General features: G+C 46.5%; 1 protein-coding gene across 1 annotated transcript in view; it reads left to right on the plus strand.

The window, feature by feature from the left end:
* Positions 1 to 6973: 6973 nt before the first annotated feature.
* LOC126522273 (uncharacterized) overlaps positions 6974 to 21762 on the plus strand; it is a 29193-nt gene continuing 14404 nt past the window's right edge. Inside the window, exon 1 of the mRNA XM_050170993.2 lies at positions 6974 to 7593. Coding sequence (XP_050026950.1) covers positions 7465 to 7593 — 129 coding nt within the window. The 5' untranslated portion in view covers positions 6974 to 7464. The remainder of the gene's footprint in view (positions 7594 to 21762) is intronic.

Genomic DNA, 21762 nt, shown 5'->3' on the forward strand with positions numbered 1-21762 from the left:
GACACACACTTCGTCTTTTTTGCGGTACAGCTGGCATCTGTGTGGTGCCCCGTTGAGGTAAATCCACCTTCGCACTTCTTTCTCCTTGAAGAGAATAAAAATCGACTGTGAAACTTTGCCCAGCCTGCGGATGCCTCGAATCTCTGGGTTATTCTTGCGGTCTAGGCTGTACAGAATTTCTTCGATGGTGTATCCGAGTCATCCCCGTGGATGACTCCCTTTCCGCAGTGCTCGGGGGTGGCCACGTAGGCGAAAGTCTCCACTTGTTCACCTTCGAACATGAGGTGTTTCACGCTCGCGAACTTCAGCTTCCTCTCCGCACTCGTAGTGATGACAAGAACGGAGTGCTGCTTCATATTTGGAGTTATTATATCTTCCTTCTCTTCGCGTGGGTTGATCCCTGCCGACATTTTGATGATGTCAGTCAGATATGCTGTTCCATATTTCGTAAGCTTAACTAAGCCGCCACGTGGTCGGAGAACAATTTTCTCGGCGCCGTCTGGAATGCGCGTATGCTGACGCTCGATCGACTTGGCCGCCATTTTCCTGCCTGCTTGCCTCTGCCGGGCTCGCTGTTTCGCAGTTTTCTGTCCGCTCTTCTCTAGCGGCAAGTACCTTCCTCCTTCGCTAGCGTACCATTGTCCTGAAACCGAAGATTGCTCGGGTGTAGTCGCTCCTTCCATAGTACCCATGATTTACAATTTCCGCGTGACCACGAGCGGCAAACGATCCTCCGGTGGGGTCGCCGCGAGCCCGGTCGGCCGTGGTAGCCTCAGCACCTCAGCTACGTGCTGCGTTGAACACACAAAGTCCAAAAACGGAGGAAATAAGGTCCCACTTGCGGAGAAAGCGGTATCCTCGAGGGCCTCTCGAGTTACGTCGTCGATTGAGCACAAAACCTAGGAAAACAAGATCGAAAGAATGCTGAAAAAGGCCAAAATTCGCGCAGCCCATCGGAAGCACGTTCTACCAAGAAGGCACTTCGTCGTCTTCCCCGAAGCTTATGAACATGCTGTATAGGGCAGGTACCCCCTGTGCCACATGAAAGTGGCCTTCTGCTAACCGTTCGGTGCGATGATGGCAATAAGAATGCCATACAGGCAGCCGATGACTCCGGGAACGGCGCCACCACGAAGGAACCCTTCTTTCACTGCCGCCTTCCGACATCCCCGGAAAGTGGACCCACTTCTTCGGTGTGTTAGCATGAACGAGCGCCTCCACCAGGCGTCGCACGCAGTGGCTAACCGCAAGCTGAGTAAGGCCAATTGTCTCCTCGCCTCCTACTGAGCCTTGAAAACTGCCCGTGAGGAAGAACCGCAACGCGCACAACACATGACGCTCCAAGGACAGCGCTGTAGCTCGCACGCCTCCGTGTTCGTCCACCACTTTGTCGCACAGCCACCGCACAGATTCTTTAGACGAAAGTGCCGCCGAAACATCTCGTATGGCATGTGAAACTCGGGCTCCCTTCTCACGCGCCCGAGCTGACGAGCCGCAGCTGTCCATGCTATCAAGAACGCAGCCGTTTTCTATTCCAAATAGAACGGGGCAGTCGCCGGCTATTCAATGATAGTGCTGGGCTTGTTCGGTATAATTTAGCAGAAGTAGTGCGTAAGCGTCACTTTGACGCATCGATATTTTGAGGCTTCCCGACGTCGCTTCCCAGACAGAAAAAATAGGTGCGACTGGACGAATTTCAGTCAATCAGTGATGAGCAATAGCGTATTTGGAATCGACGCAGTTTGGAATGATTTTGTCATGCAACCCATGGCGCGTATAAAGTTGAGATTCTCTCAAGCGCGCGAGTTAGCGCCGTCCACAAACTACAAAACGCTCGGAAGCCGCGAAGTTGCCCTGCGGCAACAACTGATCGCCGCGCTGCTGTGGATCGCGTTTAAGAGGAAGCTTTAGCTGGAGGGTTCCTATCTGATACATCGAAAAGAAATCGTTTTTTTCGGCGACCACTAAACCGAGTTTCAGGAGGTCTATTGCATTTAAAAGAAAAAGGTCAAAAGCGAATTTTTTATTTGAGTTATCAATTCATTGAAAAACATTGGCAAAAATTTCGTCGATGCCTACGTTTTGCTGACAAGAAAAGTGAGTACCACATTAACGCGCCTTATTTCTGATAATTGCTACGGCGAAATGACCTTTGCATGGACATGTCACGTTTGCGAGCAGCACTCTAAAAGTATACTGTGAGCTTGCCGTGGTGTCCAATCTAACATTAAGACAGGTGTTTCAAAGATAAATGAGTGCTTTTCTTCCACATTGTGAGCGACTATTTCTGCGTTTACATATTTTTCTCCGTGATCCTAACACATGTAGAAGATGTAATGTCAACACACAAACTTTCATTCCTATTTGCAGCCATGCATGGTCCGTGGAATGCGTACAGGAGAGTTAGTACCCTGTGCATAGAGGGGCATTAGGGGAAGTTAATTATTCGTTAATAGCTTATCGCAGCGGATGCTGTACGTATCCCGAAACCTTAAGGATTCAACCAACGTCGCTCGTTTGGCGACATAGAACTGCGTTGCTTGCGCTTCCACTGGCCCGCTATTCGCGCGTTTACTATCAGGTACGCAATCAGGCAAACTCGCGTCACCGAAATAATTTGTTTGGCATGTTTATTATTAAAAATGTTCCCGCCTCGAATGTAATTCCCCTTCATGTGCGCGCTAATTCGCACGCTTGTTACAGCAAAGTGCTTAGTTTCAACTTCCCTTGAGATGGTTGCGTGTGATACGCCTTTCTGTTTTGACTTTGTACTGCGCATTCTGTCGAGATACAGGCATGCTGCGAATCGTCTGACTGCTGGTCGGTATTATTAAAATATTGTGATCTTCGTGGCTGGCTGCGCAAGGTGGCATCCTCTGGAGGAAGATGAGAGAACACAACATTGCGCATGATCTTCTTTGGCGCCCCCCCGTTTCACCCACCAGTTGTGTTGGCCTACGTTAATCCGCATTGACTTTCGTAAAGCAAGTCATGAATCTAAATCTCCTCAATCTCGAGGGCTCAAGATAACGAAACTTTAGCCAAACTCGTAGTTAATGAAAATATGGGGTTTTACGCGTCAGAATCACGATATGATTCTCAGGTACGTATTAGTGGGCCACTTTTTACCACCGGGGCTTCTAAACGTGCACCCAATGCACAGCGCACGAGTCTTTTTGCATTTCGTCCCCATTGAAATCCTGTTGTCGTACGCCGGGTTTTGATCCTGCGTATTCTAGGCGATCTCATAGTGAGGTCAAGTGCATGGCTGCTGTTCTGTACAGAGGCTTCTTTCAACGAAATTCATGCTAATTGTGCCGTGCCGACGTGCCAGCTTTCGTACGTAATATACGACGTGCTATCGTTTTTAATAATTACCAGACTTTTTAAAACTAACTTGTGTCATGTCCGTCTCTTCGGCTAATCCAGCAGAATAATCAGTGCGATATGCCATAGGCCACTTACGTTATCGTAAGAAATCCGGTATTTTTGTCTGTGATTAAAGCCTGCTAAGCACGAGGCGGCGGGATTGAATCGCGGCCACGGCGGCCGCATTTCGATTGGGGCGAAACGCAAAAACACCCGTGGTGCACGTTAAAGAAGCCCAGGTGATTCGAATTCCCGGAGTCCCTCACTACGCCGTGGCTCATAATCAGGTCGCGGTATTGGCACGTAAAACCCCATGATTCAATCTTCTTTTTTATTTACAGGCTTGTCATATACCTGAGTGGAGCTTTTATGCCAAAGATACCGTGTGAAGGGTCCATGTAACAACCCCATCGTAACATATGGCTGCACCGAACTGACAAACGGTTCGCTGCATTTCTTAATTAGCATCGTTTCCGTCTGAGAGGACTTGTGTATTTTTTTAAATGCTTGATTGCTATGCCTACCCTACGCGGAAAACCGTCCGCCCAATAAGAAGATCGCTCTCATGATAGGGCGCGCAGCAGCGAGCGAATTCACCTGCGTGCTGCCTCTAGCTTCAAAGCAAACTAACGGTGAGAACGCAGCGCTTACGGACTCAACTCGCCGCACTCTGCAGCCACAGGAGATCGCTTTCAAGATTGGGGGGCACGCATCGCGCTTCATTATCTCTATCGCAGGGTGCTTTTTTGGAACTACTCCCTAGTCTAATGAACTAGCGGTGCTTTTCGATACAGTGTTAAGGTGTTGAAGCTTGCAATTAATGTTGAACATTCCTGACTAGAAGTGGCGCCAAAATTTTAAAGTGCTTTGAATCATTTGTTCGTACGTCACCTTGGGGCCCTAAATGACCTGTCACTCAGCAAATTTGCAAATGTCAACCAACAATTTGCTTTAGTAAATTTTAGGCTACGGTACACAAATATTGACTAGAGGGTATCGTAGCTTGCTCTTCAAAAATCTGTTTAGTCGGTTGGGAAAACATTTGTAACACGCCTACAAGACGTCTCGAAACATTTCTTACAGTAGTTTTTAAAAGGGCTATATGATGTAACACATCTCACAGCTAGGGACGAGACACCGTGGTTGAAGAAGGCAGGACGAACGCCGGCTAACAACTGGTTTATTGAAATCACACAATGCTGCCTCTTAAAACCATGCGCATGCCTAAGTTAGATCACAACCGTGTGGCGATAGAACACTTCCTCACCGAGCCCCTATGTACAAAAAACATCAAGCTCTTTCTTTTCTACTTCTGTGTCTCTTCCCTAGCGCAGTTTATGTTCAGCAAAAATATGTCGTACAAACTAGCCTCACAATAGACTCTCCTTGATTTCATAGCCATTCCTGAAACAGCTACAAAACATCTCGTAGCCTTTTTAAAACGGCTGCAAGATGTCTTGCAAAACGTCTTATATCGTTTATTAGGCGGTGAACTTGATGGTCTTCACGACGGCTACAAGACGTTGTAAAACATCCGACAAAGTTTTGGTAAGACGTCTTCCAGAAGTCCTAAATATTTTGCCAAGACGCCTTGATCATATCTTGTAAACGTTTATAACAATTTTTAAGCCGCTTTCCTCATCTCACCAAGAGGTCTTGTAGACGGCTAATAGACTAATGTGTGTTCAGTGTGTTAAATGCCATTGGCGCAGCGCATATAAAACGGGATGAAGAGGCACAGAAATGAAGTAGTCTAAGCTTGCACGTTGGGTTTATTTGTGAGTAATATGAAATGCTATTGGCACAGCGTCTACAAGTTGGGACGAAGAGGCACAGAAATGAAGTAGCCCCAGGTTCCATGTTGTACGTCTTGGTGTGTCGTATTGAATGCCATTGGCGCAGCGCATATAAGACGTGACGAAGAGGCACAGAAATGATGCCGTCTAAGGTTGCACGCTGCGCTACAACTTGTTATATTCTGTTCAAAATATACTAACCAACTGTGTTCGTCCATTTTTGTAATATACAACTTAGCCAACCAATCAACTGACTAACGAGGTCAGTGAAAGCAACGCGAAGTCTGCCTCTCTCATGCGACATATAAGCATAAGTTGGGGCGTTAATAAATCTCAACCGAAATAGTAATGTTTGTGTCTAATGTCGAACAGACAAGATGAAGTGGTACTAGGTCTGTTGAAGGGTTCTGGACATGTCACTAAGTAAATCAGCTCTAGTTTCTGCGCTAAGCATAGTGAATTTTTTCTTATTTATGTTTTTAGACGTTAGCAGTACACGGTTTTCGCAAACGCTAGCAATAAGCATTCACGGAAAAATGCCATTATCGGGCCAGTGTTTACCCCAAAAAACAACATACAACCCATGTTGGCAAATTATGGTAGTATGGACCGGATAATTTCCGCTTTGTTGCACGGCAGTACTAGTACTGTTTACTGTATGTGTGATCAAGGAAACCATTGGGTGTCTATCGGAATGGCACTGCCGAGACTCGCGGCAAACTGTTAACCTTAGGTAAACATTAGACGAGGAATGTAAATGGCACTGTCAATATTGGCACCACTCTTTCAAGCTTTGTTTGCCATTGCACCTGAAAATATTGGACCAAACATTTGTATGAACTGATATACCGCCGGGAATGACGTAGACTCTAGCTGCGCCGAAATTGTAATCTCCGAGTGTGTATGGCAAAAATGAGTTTCTAGTTATCGATACCCTGTTCATTAGTCTTTGAAGAGATTTCCAAGTGTTTTTAACTTCAAATTTGCGATAACACATTGATAGAATGAAATATATGCCACAAGATGCACCTTGCCAAACCGGTAGCATTTAATGAAAATGTATTATATATATATATATATATATATATATATATATATATATATATATATATATATATATATATATATATATATATATATATATATATATATATATATATATATATATGTATATATATATATATATTGTCACGTGGTAGTGACGGTGAAGAAAGCAGCCCAACTGCGAAAGACGAAACTAGCGTTTTATTGGGCGAACTCGTGCCCTCAAAAACAGGCTACACTCAAAGAATGGCGACAGCGGCGAACACAGTCAGCGATCGTCGAAAATCTGATCAGCGGGTCAAGCGCGTCGGCTTTTATACAGCAGTCGTCGAATGTTCCAGACTAATCGTTCGGACCCGCGTGCCTTCCACAAAGTTCTACACCATTCGCGTCACGCGATGAAACCAGATAGCACAAGGTTCGGCGACAACACACAGCCGGGTAGGAGCATCGATAACTTACCAGAAACTTCGGATACATACAGGCGCGACCCGCGCTGTGCGATTACATTTGTTAGGCGGCGAAACGTGGTCGCCCGATAAAGATAAGTACACGTGTCAATATATATATATATATATATATATATATATACATATATATATATATATTATATATATATCTGTAGGAAAGCAGACGAAGCCTATTCGCTTCAGTTGAACTTTCAAAAATATAAATAAAGCCCCGACGTGGTAGTGGAAACTACCACGACTTAATGAGAAATTCTGTACTGTCCGTCCTCTCGCAGTGTCACATAGTTAGTTTAGCATGAATCTCTCTGCTGAGATAAGCAGAGATACGTTCCTGGGCATGAAATAAAATGACAGCACGTTCGGTATATTTGTTCTTTAGAGAGCGCCGAGTGAGGCCATGCAGCCAAGGTTTTTCCGTCACTGCCGGTCTGCTGTCAAGCGCCAATGCTGCCCGCATCGATAAGAACTCTCGGAAATAACGAAATTTCGATAAGCAAGTTTTTTTTTTTGCTGACAATGGCAGCGAATGCTCGCATGATTTTAAGTGCAGCTGTCTCCAAGCGGCTTTCCTGGCGGGGTGAAATGAGCTGCATTGCTGTGCTTTGAATCGTAGAAGTCTGGTTCGCAAACAAAAGTAGTCTGTACGCCAATAAGGAATGTAAAAACGTAGCAAACGGAAGAACGCATTTCATTTTACCTGCAGGCTGACGCAATGGCTATACGCCTGGCTTTAATAACGCCTGCCATCAAGCAGCCTTCTCAGTGGAGTGTTCAGAGACGCTGCGATGCAAACTTGGGCTGCATTTTTCCTGGCCTTGCTCTTACCAGCCACTGTGGTCATGGGTGAGCTGGGCCTTCCAGGAGGACCCCTGAAGCTTGATCACAAGGTGTACGACGGGGCAGACATTATAAAGGTAGCTAGCTGTCCTAAATGTAATGCCTTGCAGTGCGATTTATCACTGTGCAAGCTTATAACGTTTGCAGGTGGTGGAAGAACGTTGTTTCCTAATAGCGAAACTATTGAACAGTTTTGGGTTATTTGTACAGAGAGGACATTGTGATTACTTTCATACTCGATTCGAACCCCTAATCTTCAGCTCATCCAGTAAGAGAGACACGGCTCAGAAGGCAGTGAAGGCTCTTTTGTGCTTTCTCAGAACTTCTGGCTTGTGAGAGCGGCGTTAACTCAAGTGCTGTCCGTACACGTATCTGCAACTTCTCTCTCCATTCTCTCTCTTCCCATTCTCCCTTCTCCAAGCGTAAGGTAGCCAACCAGACTATTGACCGGTTAACATCCCTACCTTCCTATATTCCTCTCTCTCTCTCTGTTCGTCGTTAATTATCTTACGACTTTTGGTGACATCTTTGCGGCCACCTCACTTACGGAACCAGTATTTTTGCTATTGTGCAGTGCGTGGCAACTGGTAAGACTCGTTGCCGTTCGTAATGTATAAGAGTCAGTCTACGCCAAGTATCCCAAAAGTAATGCTTGATCATCTAAGATTTACCGCCTTCCCCACAATCATTTAGCAGCATTCATTCACTGAAAAAAGTTGTCACGTGACGAGATTCGAATGTTTGCGAGCGTGTGCGATACGTGTTTCTTCGGAATAAAGTCTATAGAAGGCATTTTTTAAAATTACTTGAAGTACAACTTTACATATCTTGACAATGAACACAAATAAATTCTTCATCATAACAAAAGTTCACATAGTTATTTCTCACATACTGGCTTATAATTCTACGTAAGGATTCTTAGTTCGTTATAAAAATAATAATTTATTTCCTTCATCAGTCCAATAAAGAAGGTCTGATCATTTTAAACATCTTTCATCGGTAGAAGAAAAATAAGATACATTTGTTTGCGGTGGTGCTTTCTCCGCCCAACCATACAACTGAGACAGGATTCAAGAGAGTGTTCGCGGAATGTTTGTTATTGCTTATGGAGCGTTGGTCTTTCTTAGCTTTGTCCCCTTTAATCTGATAATGGAATAACTATAGAAAAAACTTCATGTTGGATGCCTTGGGACAGGAATATAAGCGGTTTTAACATATACGTAGCATCCTAGTTTGCCATTTCTTCACGTGGTACGAAAAGCATTGATATGAGGCAGCTAATTTTTCTTTTTTTTTCTCTGAGTCACGTCTGATAAAATGCTAATGATTGACTATAACCTGTGCATGGACATTACATTCAGCTTTTTTTTTATCTCCAATGCAGCATGGAGGCGTCTCTCAGTTATCTGCCACTATCCTTTTAGGGCATCGTAGTCACGTGCATCGCAATCATATGCCTTCAAATTACATAACCTGATCAAACCACCTGATTGTCTGCCTTTGCATCTCTTATTTAGCATAGTGAACAAACTCCCGGCCCAACCAATCCCTTAGGAGTTACTGCGCTGCATTTCTTGTGCGTCTCAGATCTTTGTTTCATTTTCTATCGTTCGTCACTATAAACTGTGCACATTTGTTTATGTCAGACCGCGCGTGCTCCTTCATTTGGAGTTGTCTATATAGCATTCCATCCCTTATAAAAATTGTTGAAAGGTTATTGAAATGTCATTGGTCAGTGTCAACCTATGGTATTCATAGCACAATGTGGTATTGTTTAAACATCATTGAGGAAATTGACAAGCGCTGATAATTGGCCAGGGATATTTTGTCAAAACATTATTGAGGCACTTTAATTTGAAAAGTCATTGATGTATTCAAAAGAACGGACTAGTGGGCTAGTTGATGCATAACTGAGAGCTCGTAGGACAACAAGCGGAGGCGATGTGTTAACCATGTGCAATAAAAATTCAGATGTTAGTAACATTGTGTCTTCGTCTCGTTTTGTTGGCCTACGTGCTCTCATGCGCTTAACCTTAAGTCACTGGTGTATTGTTGAAACCATGTCGTATTTCCACATTGAAAGCCCATTGAAATGTTGTTGAAGATTTCTAGTCTGAACATTGAATACCCTTGTGAATTTGGAATGTGTTGCATGTAAATATGCAACACCGCTTTGAAAAACCCAGCTCGCGAGCAAGAATTATGCTGTCTGCCTCAAGCAATCTTTAAAACTTCGCAAAGATAAAAATGATCATTCCGTAAACCCTTATCATTCATAGGTTGAATGGAGTCTGTCAATTTCGCTAAGCATTTTCTACCTGTGAAACAACATGGCAATTGCATTACGTGATGCCATAGTGGCAGTTTACTGTGCTCCATTGCTTGTTGTATGAGCCAGTTTTCTGCCATGATTACTAGGTTCCTCAACAGGCCATACCATACAAAGTAACTTCTTCATTTTGACTACTTCAAATTTTTATAAGAACCTTGGCTATTAGCAGCATGCTAATGTGTTAACAGCATGCAACATGCAAAAATTGGTGAAGGACCGGTCGTTGACTGTGTCGCGGTGTAATATGCGTAAGTCACGAAGGGGAGAATGACGTCACAATTGGAGTAGTAAGAGTCAATATAGATGGAGAGCGTATCACCCAACGTGCAGTTGAAACGCTGAACGACAGCTTTCTGTCGTTGTAAGACTTTAAACAATTGTTGCCCCTGTGACTTCTATTTCTATCTTAATGAGCGCCAGAAAAAAATTAGAATAAAAGAATTCACCAAAAAATCAGAATCAATATACATGCAGAGCATATCTCCCCGCGTGCGGTTGAAATGTTGAACGATGGCATCTTGTCGTGCTAAGAATTTAAACAATTGTTACTCCTGTGACATCCATTTCTATTTTAATCAGTGCCACAGAAAATAAAAAAAGAATTCACAAAAAATTACGTTTCATACATAAATGAAAGCGCATCATCGCCATTACCAGATAGATTGTGTTGCACTTTAAATTCAAGCCAACTTATAACTTTTAAATCTTATTCATGGCCTCGCGCAAGGAGACACAATTTCTCCTATGCTATTCACTGCTTCCTTGGAAGAAGTATTCAAGCTATTAAGCTGGGAAGGCTTAGAAGTGTGGATCAATGGCGAATGCCCCAGCACCCTTCTGTTTGTAGGTGACATTGTTCTGTTCAGCAACACTGCGGAAGAATTGCAACTAATAAGGGCATTTATTGACGGTAAGCGACCGACGAAAAACCAGCGCAGGCGCAAGAGAACAACGGCCTCGGTGCCAACCGCTCGTGATCTGCGCTCGCGTAATATAAAAATGAGAGCGCCGCTCTACTGCTTGCTTCCTGTTCTGTTTCATTACAATAATCCAGGCGGCGATGAGGAGCCATCCTGGCGACTCAAGGCGATGAAAAGATGAGATGGTCGTGGTGCGGCTTGAGGGGGCTGATGGGAACCGTGTCACGACCAAGGCCGCCCTTGTCCAAAGAGGGGTTGACCGGTTCAATGACATAAGTGACGGGAGACTGGCACTCGATGACGCGGTAAGCACCGTGGTACATGGCAGGAAACTTGGAAGTGAGGGCAGGGGAGTGGAATGGTAGTCTGAGCCAGACGAGGGATCTAACGGCAAAACTCTGCACATGTTGATCGTCGTCACGGCAATTTTTCTGGAGGGCTTGGCTGTCGGACGTGTACGAGCGGGCCAGCTGACAACACTCTTCTGCATGCTGTTCGACGTCAGCAATTGGACTGAACTGAGAGGCGTCCGGGCGGTACGGTAAAATTGTGCCAAGTGGTGAGGACGGTTCATGGTCATATAAAAGAAAAAAAAATGGTAAGAACCGGTCGTTGACTGTCGCGATGTTATATGCGTAAGTCACGAAGGGGAGAACGACGTCCCAATTGGAGTGGTCAGAATCAATATACATCGACAGCATATCTCCCAGCCTGCGGTTGAAACGTTCCGTGAGGTTATTGGTTTCAGGGTGGCAGGCAGTAGATGTGCGATGAACGATAGGGCACGAGCGGTGGAGCTCTTGTATGGCGCTGGACAAAAACACTCGGCCCGTGGTGGTGCACTAGGGCGCAGTATATGCTGACGCAATATGAAGGAAGTGACGTCACAAGCACCGGCCGCAGGTACTGGAGTTTTTTCAGCGTATTACGTGAGATGGTCGACGGTGACAATTATAAAGCTATTGCCAGCGATAGAGAACGAGACCGGTCCATAAAGGTCGTTGACAATGTGTTCGAAAGGGTGGGTGGGACATGGTAGAGGCTGCAGTTAGCCGGCTGCATGGTTAAATGCCAGTAGCAGTGTTTTCAGACCCGCTGATACGTCTTCATCACCCCAACGTGGGCATGTTGCGGATCAGCATGGAACAGTGACAACACAAATGCACATACATCGGCCCGCAAGTGCTTCGGTATGACTAGTAGCCATTTACGTCCATCGTCCTGGTAGTTGCGGCGGTATAAAAGTGAATCGTGTATTGCGAAATGCATGGCTTGGCGACGAAGGGCACGGCCTGGCTAGCGGGTAAAGAGGCTCCGAGAACTTGGAAGATGGATGCAATCCACGGGTCTTTGCACTGTTCCGATGACATGTATGTGATGGTGAGAGCATTCAGGGAAAAGTCCACCGCTGAAGGTGGGCCCTTGTCGGATTTCATGGGTGATCGAGAGAGCGCATCCGCGTCAGAATGCTTGCGCACGGATCGGTAAACATCGCGAATGTGGAATTCTTGTATGCGAAGAGCCCAACGACTGAGGCAACCAGAGAGATATTTAGGGAAGCCAACCAGCAGAGTGCGTTATGGTCTGTTACCAGGTCGAAATGTCTGCCGTACCAATAAGGGCGAAATATTCCTAGAGGCTACACAAGTGCGAGGCACTCTTTTTCGGTGACCGAATAATTTGCTTCCGCCCTGGTGAGGGCGGGGCTTGCATATGCCACAAAATACTGACGCAAGCCGGGCTTGCGTTGTGTGAGAACTGCACCAAGGCCGTAACTACTGGCGTCTGTATGTATTTCAGCTGGCACAGCAGGGTCCTAATGGCGCAGCACGGGTGGCGAAGTAAATAGGCGGCACAGTGTCGCAATGACGCCATTGCAGGCGGATGCCCATTGAGAAACATCGATGGGGCCAGCGAGGAGCTTCGTAAGCGGAGCGATGATGGAGCCGAAATTTTGGACGAAGCGGCGAAAATAGGAGGCCAAGTGGACAAAGGTTCTAAGTTCTTTGATGGTAGTAGGCTTCGGAAACTCGGCGACATCACGTAGTTTGTCCGGGTCAGGTAGAACTCCTTTCTTGGGTACGACGTGGCCGAGGATGGTGAGACGGCGAGCCCCGAAGTGTAATTTCTTCAGGTTGAGTTGAAGGCGTGCGTTCGTAAGGCAGCGGAGAATTGTGCATAAACGAGATATATGTGAGGCGAAATCGGGGAGAACACGACGATGTTATCGAGGTAGCAAATACATATTTTTCATCCGCTCGAATGTTGTGGCCGCATTGCAAAGCCCGAAAGCATCACTGTAAATTCATACAGGCCGTCCGGTGTAACGAACACCGTCTTCTGACGATCACACACAGCCATAGGGACCTGCCAATGTCTCGATCGCAAGTGGAGGGTATTCGGACATCATCTATTCGAGGGAGAGGATAAACGTCTTTGCGAGTAATCTTGTTGAGGCGCCAGTAGTCCACGCAGAACCTAATAGAGTCATCTTCCTTTTTGACCAGTACAACAGGAGAGGACAAGGAGCTGCAAGAAGGTGTGACGACTCCGCGCTGAATCATGTCGTCAATTTGTTCCGTAATTACACGACGCTCCACAGGTGACACACGATAGGGGCGCTGTCGTAAGGGAGCGTGAGTCCTAGGGTCAATCGCGTGAACAACCGCATAGGTTCGGCCGAGTGACGCTCGCGGTAAGACAAACGAAGTAGAGAACTCGTGTAGAAGGGCAAGATGCTGCATCCGTTCAGCCGGAGCGAGGTCGCTGTTGATTGAACGGTGAAAAGAATCCGAGGGCGCGGCATCGGAGGCAAGGTGAGGTGGCAGGGCGTTCAGCTGATGATTTGGCTCAGGCTCAAAGGGATCGAGGGGCACGATAACGTCAACGTCTATAGGGTACACACAGCCAAGCGTTTCATTATGGTACATGGTCAGAGGGCCCGAGTTGGGGTTGCAAACGAGTACTCCGGGGTTATCCTGAAGCGCAAAGATGATAACTGGCAGTGACGTATGGTGGTGGCGACGAAATTTGTCAGATTGCGTGAACAGAACGGTGGCATCGGGAAGGGCGGCGCAGGAAACCAAAAAAAAACAACGGCCCTGTGAGGTTACAGGTCAGTATCGACGGCGACGACAATCTTGCTATCCCCAGGAGTGGCCACATAGGCAGAAGGTGTCGCGCAAAATACATAGAGTTCGACGTGAGCACGAGCGCAGCCGATAAGAGCATGATTACGCGACAAAAGTCCCACCCAAGTCCCATCATAGGAACACGAAGCCAGCACAAGAAACTCAACGCTGTAGCTCACGCCTTGTATGAGCACCCTGACCGTACTTCCTGCAATGGGTTGAATATGTTGTGCGCTCGCAGTACGGAGAGAAAACCCTGAAGGTGGCGTCGTCACTTTAAGGTTGGAGTGGCAAAACTTCTAGCTCATTACGGAAATAACCGCACCAGTGTCAGCTAGGGCGAGTTTGTCCACCTTCAACAAACACTTCAATAAAATTGGCGCGGGACAAGCGAGGACTTAGACAGTTGAACGATGGCGCAGCTCGTGCCTCAGAAGCTATAGCAGTAAGTTTTCCGCCTCAAGACTGCATGGCCGGGGACGCATAGGTGAAAGAAAACGGCGGCGCGGTGAAGGTGACCGACGAGGAGCGAAAGGCTCTACATCGGAAGTCGGCTGACGATTGCTGCAGTATGCTTCAGGTTGTTGAACTGGCTGCATGCTATAAGGAGGCCGGAAGGGGTAAGCCGGATATCTTGGTGCACTGGTGCTCGGCGCTAAACGCCACCGATAGAAACGGCGGAGCACCCCATTGTGAACAAGGCTTCCGTATGAAGCCAAAAGGTCTTAAAGAATTAATAATTTTTAGCGTTTCTCTTGGTCGGTGGCTGTCGTCTTTTTTTTTTTTTTGCTTCAAGCCTTCTATTATATGGCTGCATTTTTCAATTCACTACAAAGTCGAAGTAAAGTAGCGTCCATGCCCACGGTTTTACCCACTCGGTGGCCTAGGTTGTGAACCAACGTACGCGTACGAGGGATGGCAATGCTGTCTATGCTATGAAGCAGGACGACAATACGAGGACGTAAAAAAAACAAGTGGCGGATAAAATCACGTACCATCATTGATACCTAATCATTATGTGGACTGCTCGAACAATAGTGATGCTGTGAAATAAAGTGCACCTCATTAACGTAGCGAGGAATTGTCGCATGAGTCACACACACACACACGCCCACGCACACACACACACACACACACAAACACACGCACACACGCACACACACACGCACACACGCACGCACACACGCACACACGCGCACACACACGCACACACGCGCACACACACACACACACACACACACACACACACACGCACACACACACACACACACACAGTGCGCACGCACGCATGCACATGTTTATATTCATATAACCACACTGACAAATATCCCCGGAGACATCTTGTTTTTGCACAGAAGCGGGCATCATAACGCTCAAAAAGACACCACTAAGTTCTTGTTTTGCGCCCAACAAGCCAATAACAAGCAACAGGCCATGGGAGATCAAACGAAAAAAAAAAGCGATAGCAGAGGGCAACCATCGTCGTCTTATGATTGGCTACCGTTGATTATTCTAAACCCCAGACTACTATCAGTCCTGGACGAAATGATGTCATTCACGTCTTTCAGCCCCTACGTGCGATATCACTTCTATATGTTCCACCTCTCACTCAAGCAACCCTTTATAAGCGTTTCTGAATTCACCGAATGAATTTTCCTCCAGCCTGCGACAGTCTTACGCTGCTCCGCGCCTGCTTCGCAGTAGTCAGGTGAACATGACGTCATGAAAAATGCGACCACAGTGGCCTGCTTTCGCGCAATGAACGAGGTCACGGGATCGAATCCCGGCCACGGCGGCCGCATTTCGATGTGGGCGAAATGCGAAAACACCCGTGTGCTTAGATTTAGGTGCACGTTAAAGAACCCCAGGTGGTCGAAATTTCTGGAGTCCTCCACTACGGCGTGCCTCATAATCAGAAAGTGGTTTTGGCACGTAAAACCCTATAATTAAATTTTTTTTTCGCGCAATGAACAATCTGAAGCGTGCACGACGCTATGCGCCGTAACTAAAACGCGTCGTATCAGCAAGATGAGCATTTACGTCGCTCGAAATATGCTGCCTTCTTCCCTCTCGCTGTGGCGCACAGTTCGATCACTTAATTCAGTGAGTTTGGACAAAGTTACGACAATTGTGTGTAATTAGGGGTGTAAGGGGATATCGTAAGCATTGTACTGAATGACTGAATGCACTTGACATCAAGGCCGTGGTGCTTGCATCATTCAGCAGACAACTCAATAATTATTTCATTTATGTGTAACTTTCTTATATGCGTTCACCCATAGCGCTCGTATACGCAACTTCTAAGGCTTCGACTCTGTTTCTGTGATAGTCCTAGCTTCACATGTTTTAATTGCCCACAAGAAAAGTAGAAAAAAATGGACATCTAGAAAATGGTCGCGCAAGCAGGCACAATCTCTCCAATTATATTCATTGGACACATAGTATTCAAGCTATTAGACTAGGAAGGATTAAGGGCGATGATCAATGGCGAATATTTTAACAACTTTCAGCTTGTCGATGACATTATCCGGTTAAGCAACACTGGGGACAGATTGCAACAATTCATTGAGCCCGTTAACAGAAAAAGTGGAAGACTAGGTCGAAGGAAGCATGCAGAGGTATTATAGTATGTAGAAGAAAAAGGTAACGTTGAATAATCTGCCAAACAAAAAAGAATTGGTGATCGGCAGTCAGCCTCTAGAGTATGTTCAGGTGTAAGATTATCTAGATCGATTACTCAGATGGATACGGAATGCCACAGAAGAATAAAAAAAACGGCAGATGGCTAAAACGGCAGCCTTGTGGGAGTCTTTGTTATGCGGAGCAGTGTGCCGGGAGCCTGCCAAGTTAACGAAACAATCGTGAGAGCACCGAGGTGTAGACGGTTTTTCCCGACCTACATGACACACATATCATGGTGCTCATGTCATGACCGATCAATTACGTCATACATTGTTGTCATACCATGCCAATTTAGATACATACCAAGTTACCGAAACGACCCTGAGAACACCAAGAATTACACGGCTAGATTGATAGAAACTGTCAAAGTGACAAATGTTTGCCAGAAAATGCTTCGCATTTAAAATTGCCGCGGTTGAACGCGCCTACACCAAGTTTGTCGAGCGATAGCACGGTTTTACTTGCTTTGGGAAAGGACACAGGCGTAGCTCGGCGTCGTGTGCAACTACCGCATCCATATTTCCACTGCAGCCCTACCCATAGACGCTGCTCGGCGCGGCATCAGCAGCGAGCGAATTGGCCTTCATGCTACGGCTCGCTTCAGCGCGAAATGAGTGTTGAAAGCACACAGCATACGAAGCTACCTGCATTCGGCACACTTTTTACACATTGCAGATCACTTTGAAGATGAAGCCCGCGCAACCGCGCAATTTGTTCACATTGCAGATCCCTTTCGAGATATCGGCGCCCACGCTGCGTACGCAGCAGCAGCCACCGGTAGTGGCAGGCTAAGTCCAAGCTTTACATTGGTTGAGCTTGAAAACCAGATTTGCCGAACGAGGCGCTTTCTTGGTTTGTACCTGGAGAAGTAGAGCTATCGCTATAAAGATGGGTCAAAGTGCATATGCCTTGCATTACCAAATGGTGCCCGGGGAGTTCACAGCTGCCGTTGAAAAGTATATTGTCATACATTCTTCATGTACTATCATATGGCGAAGAAAATTGGAAGTTAACAATGAAGGTGGAAAATAAGTTACGGACCGCGCAAACAAGCGATGGAACAAAAAATGTTAGGCCTAACGCTAATAGTGGAGGATACTGGTGTAGATTAAACAGCAAAGGGGGGTAGCGGTATTTGAAATTAATAGGAAAGATAGGAGCTGGGCAGGCCGCCTAAGACATAGGACAGATATTCTGTGGTCCAATATAAATATAGAGTGGGTGCTAGGGTAAACGAAGCGCTGTCGAGGATGGTGGAAGTATTGGTGGGACAATGAAATCAGACAATTTGGAGGCACCGACCCGAAAATTCTCGAAAACTGGGGTGTACGCGCCTTTGTGTATTTCGCTTCTTTTGGAATGTTTTATCAGCTGAGGGGAAGCCAAGCCGACGTCTTGCGATTGGTGCTGTGGTGGCTTAGACGTGCAAAAAAAAAAAAAAAAAAACTATGTGAACTGAGAGCTTGAGCGCGCTTTTGCGGCCGCTTTCTGTCGAGTCACGAGCGCTGACCTATAGGGCCAGGTGGTGAACGCAACAAGTCATTTTTTTCCTGTGCTGTACCTTTTTGTGGCCAATCTTCGTTGTTTCTTTTTACAAACGGGGCGTATTGCCGCAGAAGAGCGTGGCAGAAAATGGGCTCTATAGAAGGAAACAGGCAAGACAAAAATGAACTCTTGATTTCAGTTGTATAAACGAAGTTTTGGCCGTCGAAGCCACCACAGCGCCAATCGCAATAGGGGCACCTCGCCGCTACATTCGGATATCGCCGGCGCGCAAGGCGGAAGCGCGGAAACATGCACGATTACACTCTCGGTGAGACGTGCATGCGCGCAGGCGTCAGTCACCACACCAGGGGTGCGCCGTTAGAAGGGGAGGAGGGCCGTTTCGCGACGCGCTCGCGTGCCCCGCGGTATTTTGTTAGCGAGTGTACCTGTCACAGAAATGTGCTGTAGAACGGCACATTCCTTGTGACACGTACCTAGTTACCCAAGTACAGTGACAAAAAAGATCATTTAAGCTTCTTCAATGCTGGGCAGCTAAAGTTTGCTTTGGTTTAGCGCAATGGTTCCTCAGCGGCAGCGACCGACGCCTTAGGTCGCTGCGCCACATAAGCACTGGATATGTGTGGTATTTCAATGAATGTCTTTCATGCCAGCGCTTTGACGAGCTGTGCCATGAATGCAATATGTGTGTGCGCTCTTAACTGAGACTCCGAAGTATGCAGTTCTGGGTGTGCGCCCTCCGCCCGCTCCCCCCACGCTAGGAAACCATTACTAAAACAATTACAGAAACAACTAAGGAACAAGTCTCAACGGTCACACGCATTGTCGCGCCATGCTTCTGATCTCGACGGTCATGCGCTTACTTCTTCGCAGTGCCACTAGGTGGCACAACGTGTCCAGAAAGAAACGCGAGAAAGACGCCCCGTTGCCGCATGACACGTTTTTCAGCGTCCGCATGCACTGGCACATTGTGCACTGTCCTCTAAATGGCCCCGAGTCTTCTTAGGGAAGGGTTAAAGCCAGTCCCACTATAGTACACGTGTGATACATAACTCGTTTCGATGGTGACACTAGGCTGTATCGCTAATTGATTCAATGGTGAACACATTACGGCGACAGGCGTCATGAGATAGGTTGTGCCGCATTTTCTTTGTGATCACTTTTGTTTTCTTGGAAAAATCGCTCCATATTAAGATTAAATAGTTAGAAAGCTTGAAAGGGCTTGAAAGTGCACAGCATACAACTGCGGGAGAGAATCAGCCTGTGATCATGTTTCTTGTACGCACCCATGTGTCCCCGTAACATCTCGAAATGCTTTGTTTGTCCTCAACTCTTAACCGCTGCTGCTTTCTGCGCCAACGAGCTTCTTCTGTAGAGGCCGGCTTCGTTTAACGTAAAATTTCGCAAGCACCCGACATGGTCTAACAGAGGACATCACTTTTAGATCAATTTGGCATATACGTACAGTCTTCTGCGCTACAGTTTTAGATGTCCCAGGCATCGACTCACGTGTCTAGATTTACATAACCAAAAAACAAAACGCTACCCATCTATTAACACCCCAACAAGTATTCGGCTTCCAATGCATCATTCTCGTAGTGATTCAGTTCTCCAGTTGGTTCTTTCTCCTGTTTTAATGCGAATAACTTTGTTTAGCTTTTTCTTCCTTTATCCCACCTGGATTATCTATGTTAGGGACAGTACCTCATTGCAGGGCGTGGTCGACACGGAACGTCGCTTGTGTTGTCACCATATTAATCTTCTCAAAGTATTTGCTGAGGATGACAAGGACGCCTTTGTCAAAACTAGCCCCACCCTTGAAAACGTTGCTGAGGCTGCCGGAGGCAATTTATAACGTCTATACCAAACTAGCTGCTTGAGACACTCGCACCTTCGCCCGAGAGCTGTATAGAGCGATAAAAAAATCGGAGGACACCTCGGCACTTCTTACAAGTTATGAATGTGGAATCATCAATGTCGAATGGACACTTTGCAAAAAAGCTGGTGCGCATGCGCGAGCGCGTTGCTCGCGAGCGGCTCTTATGCGGTTAGAAAGCTAGCAGACGACTCCACGCCTGGCTGGGCTTTCTGGCACGCTCAGGCAAGCTCTCGTGTCCACGTTTCTGAATGCCATTCCAGCGCACTGCGTTGCGTATGGATGCACGAACTATAACGGCAAGAATAACGTCATTCTTGTTATTTAGTTTTTTCCGTCCGGGTAGCGGCACACGCTAAAAAGAGCGTCGTGGGTGAACGCCGTAGTGCGGTAGAGTGCGGATGGCTCAGTTTGGTAACTCAAGGATTTGGATTCGCAGCGACCACTTATAGCAGCTATAAGTCATCAGTTTTCGTCTGTAATGAGTCCTTCGTATTAATATCTGCCCTTCTTACATTTTTGGCCAGCTTCACACTTTTGTAGCCGACGTGACTACGTACCAACTATTTTCACATACACCCGAAATTCCGGCCAGGCTACAGTGCTGCGGCACGGACGTTGCATAGATAAAAAGGCATGTAAGAGCACGTTAATGACAGCGAAGTAGGATTTCAGTGTGGCATGTGCGTCGCAGCTCCGGCTACTTGTTTTAGAGCACGCTCACGTGCTCAGTGTGCGCTCATAGATCTCAGCGCGCGGGCTTGCCCCGCCGGCGTACTGCCGGCTTAAACCGTGCGCGTGTGCGCGCGACAGCTAACGCACGCGCTATTATTGCGAGAGGAAACGAAAATCGAGGGCCATATATGCTAACGATTATTTCGAAAATCATGTCATACCGTCTCGCACGTCGCTACACATTCGACAGCACATTGATAAGCAACTTGATGGGAGGAGTTATATGACATAAATGCACTCTGTTCGGAAATAGGGCGCAAAGTCCGCGATCATTCCATGCTGCTAATCGAAGTGCAAGTGAGCGATATGAAGCAAAGACTACCCGACGGAATGCGGCCAGCTTCGACACTTCACGATGCCAAAGGTTGTATGTGTTAGCGTCTACCCAAGCCTCTTGATCCAGTTCATCCCTGAACTTCATTTTATCTTTGTTTTAATACATATATGTAACAGTTTGCATAGCACTAAATGCGCATTTTAATGCATATCGACAACACTGCAGGAAGAGATAACTAAAAGTAAATTAACTGACGTCAAATCCAATGGGGTAGACGCAAGCTGCCTGAACAAGAAGCACTTGTGGGTCACTGACGCTCAGATTGAGCATAACGTTCTTCACGTAACCCTCTTTTTAAGTGCCCAACCACGATGGGCCTAACGCACGGTCGCCGTTGTTGAGTGCATAAAGTTTCATGCCAGGTCGCTGGCGATCGAGCATCGCGAAAAGTCGCAAGTCCATCCCTTGTCCAAAAAATTAAACGGAATGCAGTCCTCCTCCCTTTTTTAAACGACGTACTGAGACTCAATAAACAACGCAAGCTGGATTTCGCGCCAAGAAACTCGATGGCACAGGTAGCAATAAGGCGACGACGGGGAATGTTTTCCACACTAATACTCTCGCACCCAGCGCACCGAACGCTTCCTCAGGCCTAAGGCAGGGAGCGCTCACTTTTTTGCAAAGTGTATCTGATATCATGTATGTATCATGTATCTGTATCAAAGCTAATATCTGTGGACAGGAATACAACAATTTAGGTTTGAGATTTAGTGATAAAAAATCAGGTGTT

Source organism: Dermacentor andersoni, chromosome 6, assembly GCF_023375885.2.
Source record: "Dermacentor andersoni chromosome 6, qqDerAnde1_hic_scaffold, whole genome shotgun sequence".
Classification (NCBI taxonomy): domain Eukaryota; kingdom Metazoa; phylum Arthropoda; class Arachnida; order Ixodida; family Ixodidae; genus Dermacentor; species Dermacentor andersoni.